The 6,000-nt window shown below is 44.8% G+C and overlaps 1 protein-coding gene across 2 annotated transcripts in view; it reads left to right on the top strand.

Moving 5' to 3' along the window:
• LOC147626240 (uncharacterized) overlaps nucleotides 1-5,582 on the top strand; it is a 179,584-nt gene extending 174,002 nt beyond the window's left edge. For both annotated transcript variants that reach the window (XM_086816382.1, XM_086816381.1), the window contains 3 exons: nucleotides 3,320-3,462; nucleotides 3,794-3,829; nucleotides 4,039-5,582. In XM_086816382.1, coding sequence (XP_086672508.1) covers nucleotides 3,320-3,462; nucleotides 3,794-3,829; nucleotides 4,039-4,890 — 1,031 coding nt within the window. In that variant the 3' untranslated portion in view covers nucleotides 4,891-5,582. The remainder of the gene's footprint in view (nucleotides 1-3,319; nucleotides 3,463-3,793; nucleotides 3,830-4,038) is intronic.
• The last annotated feature ends 418 nt before the right edge of the window (nucleotides 5,583-6,000 follow it).

Consider the following 6,000-nt stretch of genomic DNA (forward strand, 5'->3'; position numbering starts at 1 on the left):
AATCTTAAGTTTAGGTTCAAGAAGGCCTTCTAGAATAAAAATCAAACCCAGGCTTTGGGTGATTCCAATCCGAAGAAAGAGAAGAAAACCCACCAAGGTCTTCGAACTTTTCGAGATGTCGAGTTCTTCATTTGTGGCTAGAGTGAATTGTCCGCAAGTGAGGAAAGTGCCCAAGGGAGGTCACGGAACCAGAGTAAAAGGTAACCCTCGAATTTCTTCCATTGATACTACAATTCTAGATCATAGTGTGTGCAGGATATGTAACTTCAACATATCGGTCTTCAGTCCCAATGATCTTATATCGATGTGTGGATCAGTCTTTGTTACGACCCTTACACGTGGGACGTGTACACACTGTTACATGGGATTTACATGCCAGTAATGCGTGGGACACACGGACGTTGCATGGGAAAACCAATGGCGGCATACTATTGCACATCATCGCTTATAATAATAAGTGTGAATGGGTAATGTTCGTGGGTGACGGTTGTAGGCCATAGACCCAATGATGTGTAGCATGGGGGTACCAGCGGGGACACAAGGGGCGTGTGAGTAGTGTATTACCACACCACCATCATTTTCCTAGGAAAAACACGCCAAAAAACAACTGTGCGCCAACTTTAACAACTTGCCAAAAATAAAGTGGCTTTCCTTGTGTGCCTAACTGCAACCCAACTGGGCGCCTGTACGGCAACCTGCATGGCTGTGTTCCATACAGCAGACCTACACGCTACCAAGACCTGGCTTTAGCTTTGCGCTGCCACCCAGTAACCCACCGTGCTGTAACCTCCTCGTACTACATACTGTGCCTGCCACTACAGACAGCATCACCCACAGCCTGTACGGCCAGCAGTGCACAACACTGTACAAGACTGTGCACCCCTGTAAACTGGTTGCCCAACTACAGCATACACACCAACTATAGCACCATCAGAAGAGAACCGCTCTACAACAAACAGGCGAAATAAGTACATCAGCCAAAGGGAATCAATGTTGTCATGTGCTTTAGGGTTTCTGGCCCTTCTGGGACAGCCTACCTCCCTAGTCATTCATGTGTATCTCTCTGACCGATGAGAGACATCTTTGGATAGTGATGTATATGATGCTTCCCTTTGTTGCTGGAGTTTTCCTCGCAGATGTTATCCATTAGGAGCTCCTAGTACCTTACTTTTCCTCATAGTTGTTTCAGTTTTAGTTAGTTGTTTAGTTGTTTTTAGCTTTTCTTACACAGACATTGTATCAGATCCACCAATTGTTGTAACCTTTTTGGTCTCATAGGTCATTTTGGCCTTCTGAAGACATTAATATATCATTTCATTTCTCTCTCTCTCTCTCTCTCTCTCTCTCTCTCTCTCTCTCTCTCAGAATCCACAAGTTCCTTCATGCAACTCTAATCAAAAGAACGCTTACCCGATTTGCAAACCAAACAAAAGCATGGTGACCGAGAGATACCTGGACAAGTTGACCAGTCACAGCACAAGATAGACATGCAAACCTTGTAAACCTTTCAGCTTCCATGATCAAGCAAGCTCTGATACCAACTGTAAAGCTCCCATAGGACCACTTGATACAAAAGCTAAACACACAGGGTTAGAACATATACAAGGGTGCAGACAAACTGACCTCCCAAACGTAGATTCCATCAGGAATCACCCCAGAGCCCGGGGCTAGGGTTCCACTCCCAACAGGCCAAGCCAGTTAGCCCTGGCATCCCATACCACTAGAGCTTGTCCTAAGGGACCCTGGGCAAGACTGCCTGTGAACCGCCATGTCCATGGCAGGAGTCCGGTCCAGGCAAAGACCAACAACCAACTCAATGACTGAATGAATCACAATAACCCATCAGTCACTTATATAGTGACTATTGCCACTATAGATAACACTCCAGTTATAAATAGCGAGTAACCATGGATTATCACTAATAATGAATCCTAGCCACCCATAATCTGCATATGGCCTTCCCCTAATCCCAAGGTTCCCCAACCTGACTAGATTAGGCCCTAATCCCGAGGATTAGTATTAGGTACATAACAACAATAGACTTGAGTAGATGGTATGGATCGATGTCCGGATCCGGGATTTCACGTACATAGGCTTGTCTCTTTATTCATTCACGAGGACGTGAATTGAATTGAGTGGGGAAGTATCTTACGCCCCGACAGGCCTAGGATTAGGGTTGGTTAGGGGCATGTGCTAATCCAATATTAAGATTAAAGCTTACCCAAGATTAGGGGTTAAGGCTGTCACATGGACTAAGGGTGCTAGCAAAAAGAGGTCTAGATTGGCTAACAGCTTATAATTAATAACCTAGGACTAGTAATGGCTAAAAATTTATAAATAAAGCAAGAAAGCTAATAAATAAAGGAAGGTCCAATATTAGCCAGGTTATTACTAAGTGACCTTGGGGTAAATTATTAGACACAGGAGGTCAAATAGTTACGTGGTGGATTGGGGCTACCAAGGAAGCGTGCATGATCTCATGGCTATAGAGGTGCAAGGTGGGTGGTTCAGCCTCGTGGTATGGGACACTAGGTTTGGGTGATCGGTATGCAGTAGGCCCGCGGTAATTAGCCTTGTTAGGGTTTGGGATCTAGGTCAGATAATCCTTGGGCGTGGTCTGTGTCAGAAATGATGAGAGAAGGTGAAGCCACTAGATGGCCAGGATTATACCCGCCACCAGCTTGGCTAAGTGGAATTCAGGTTTGAATTCACACACATTGATGCGTCCAAGAATGGCTCAATAGTCTTGACTTCACAGACCCTAAGTCGTGACACTTGTTTTTCAAGTGCTTTTTTGTAAAACCCCTAATTAATAATCTTTAATTTTGTGAGGTCTTTGCGGGACTGTGATGTGATCTAATTTGTTGCATGCTCTTACTTTTACACATGAGTGGATAGTTCTTTTTAAAACAGTACAGCTAGCATCTTGCGGTTGTGCTCTTTGATTTTCAGGAGGCATATGACAGGGTTGGTTCGATTTTATTGGAGGCCACCAAGATGCACATGGGCTTTTCACCTAGGTGGGTTAGAGGAGTGGCAGGGTGTCATCCCTCTACCTTGAGCACATAGGCAGCATTTTCATCCAGGGAGCATGAGGAGAGGGCGTTGTTATAGCCCACGGGCTCCCAATCTCTTTTTGTTTCTGGTGGAAGCCATGAACAACTTTCGCATGGCATAATTAAGTAACACTTTCACTACATGCTATCAACATATTAGAGCTGGCTCATTGACAGGTCTTTTGTGTTCTGTGTTACTGCTGTGAATGTCTGTTGCACATGCATGGCTCATATTATGTGGTTGTTTGGATGTTGTATGGCAGGGGAGTCACAAGATGTCACGACTTTAGCAGATGAACTGCAGGAGCAGCAAAACATACTCATTCACTGTGTTGAGCAGCTTGAAATGAGTGAGTTGGCCCGAGCAGCTCTTGTTTCTCACTTGAAGGAGGCATTGCGGGAGCAGGTAAATTTACTCATTTTTTTCTTCACCAGTGAGGTTGATAAAAAAGAGTAGTCTTTCTTGTGTGCATGTAATTGTGTGCGTGTCAGGGTGCATCCGCGTGCATGCACTCTTTTTTCTTCACCAGTGAGGTTGATAAAAAAGAGTAGTCCTTGTGTGCATGTAATTGTGTGCGTGTCAGGGTGCATCCACATGCATGCACTTGCATGCATGTGGTCCACCAATCAAACCCAACACTACTGTAAAGCTAGCTTTGAGCTGTGCATGTTGCTATGTTCTCTTGGTGAATATGATTGATGAGAGAGGTTTCTGTTGATTCGTTGTTTTGGCACAGGAAAGCAAGCTTGAGCTGATTCGAACCCAACTTCAGGTTTGTGTCATTCTTTTCTGTCCATATCTTCTCATTTGGGGTGCCTTTTTGTCAGGTTGCATACTCCTGTTGGCTCTCATTGACTGCCCACATTTTCCTGCCACCTGTTGACTTAGAATATTTTTTTCAACAAAGCAAAATATTAGGGAAGGTGTCGAAACACATAGGATTTGTTCACATGTGCACTAAGCTGAATCTTCGACTTACAGACCGCTCGCACTCAGGCGGAACGCTCTGCCATTTTGCGTCAGCGGTTTCTGCCTGGTAATAGTTCTGTTACGGGTGAGATAATTGAGCATGGGTCTAGGGAACCAGGAGCAGATATGCTTGGAGGTTCTGTTACGATCCAGCAGGGTACACCTTCAGGAGATACTCTCTCTTGGCCAGCTGTTCCATTTGTAGAAAGCATGGCACCCATACTAGATGAAACCAAGAATCCCAAGAGTGCAGCATCTGTTGCAGCTGAAGTGGCTGCCAAGCTGGCTGCGTCAGCATCCTCCGCCCAGATGCTGACATCGGTGTTGTCGTCATTTGTTGCCGGAGAAGCATCAAATTCGAGGACTGAAAATGCATCTGTGGAGGCACCTTCTAGCACTTTCTTTCCAGATAAAAGGCAGAGACTAAATGGGCATAATGAACATGGTCGAAGTGCTGAAGGTAGCCCTTCCTATTCTAAACATTCGGCACCTCTTCTACCGCTACAGAGCATGGGAATGCCACATCATCCAGATTCTTTACAGCCACATGCATCTTCTTCACAGCTGACATCCTCTAATGCACAACTTCAGCTTCCTCCCCTTCCCCCTCCACCTCCACTTCTACCTCAGCCTCAGTACATGGGACATACTGCAACGGTGCACATGCCAGGTTTTGGATATGCAGGAGCTGCATTACCACCTCCCCAGCCACCACCTATGCAGCGTCAGCTAGTCGTCGGTGTGCCTCCAATGGCTATGCACCCACAGAACACAAACCCTGGGCGTTTTCAGACCATGCAACCAGCAGGAGTAGGATACTATGGACAGCTTCCATTGCCAGCTCCCCACCTTCCACGACAATAAGATGGTTTTTTTGCCATGTTGTATCTGCTAATGACCATTTCATTAGATATGGTTTGGATTTCAAAGAGTCACATTGCAAGCCCTTGTAAGGTGCCATGTTACGTTTGTAATGATCTATCTTGAGGAGTTGGGGTTTGAACTCATGGCCTCGTGGGTAGGGTGGATGATGAGCTAATTACTTGGGCAAGAGTCCTGTGGACAAGTTGATTTTACTGAAGTTAGCTGAAGAATGAGGTAGCCTAAAGAACCAAGGCGATCTTACACAATTAATGGTTGAGTTGCCTTGAGAATATGGAAACTTTCATGTGATGTTGGGATTGTGTTGCCGTAGATGATTCAGGTTTGGAAAATTTTGATGTCTTTCTAGTCTGAGCTTTGTTACCAGGTAACAATGCTTGAAAGGACTCTTAAGATGGCAAGGAAGATGACAAATAAACAGAAAATTCTGTAGATTATGGATGGAGTAAGATCTTGTAAATTGTGTGTGTGGAACCTGCATTTATTTACCTAATGACCTACTCTACTCAGGCGGCCAGCATGAAAATCTGTAATGTATGGACTCCTATGTAGGGTAATTTTTAGTGAAGCACATGCTTGCGGTGTCCTGATTGCTAGAGCTCATACATTGGAAAGGTTTACGGCTATGCCCATGCAGTTTGCAATAAAATGTGAACAAATCGATGATTGACAAATTTGTGCTGTCATGCACCTCTAATATCCTATTTTTCTAGTATACATGGCACCCTTCTACTTTTCAAGCTTTGTGGGGAGAGAGAGAGAGAGACAGAGAGACAGAGAGACAGAGAGTATATTAACGTCTACTACAGACCTAAAGGGTTTATGAGACCATAAAGATGTTAGCTTTAATCCATGTGTAAACTGGATGTCAAAACATCATGAAAAGAATAAGGGCAGGGTTTACGTACTACATTGGTCCTTGTGCGTGTGTGTGTAGGGAGGGAGGGGGGGGGGGGGTGGGGGAGGGCGGGGCTCATGTTGCAAAAGGCATAGAGCATCAGAAAACAATGAAAACAATCACATTAAGCCTTTCTTGTTTGATAAGTCCTCACTCTGCTCTTGGATTTTTATGAGGTAACTTAATTTGGTTTT

The sequence above is a fragment of the Cibotium barometz genome, chromosome 22, assembly GCF_041138505.1.
Source record: "Cibotium barometz isolate CiBa-2024 chromosome 22, ASM4113850v1, whole genome shotgun sequence".
NCBI classification, from domain to species: domain Eukaryota; kingdom Viridiplantae; phylum Streptophyta; class Polypodiopsida; order Cyatheales; family Cibotiaceae; genus Cibotium; species Cibotium barometz.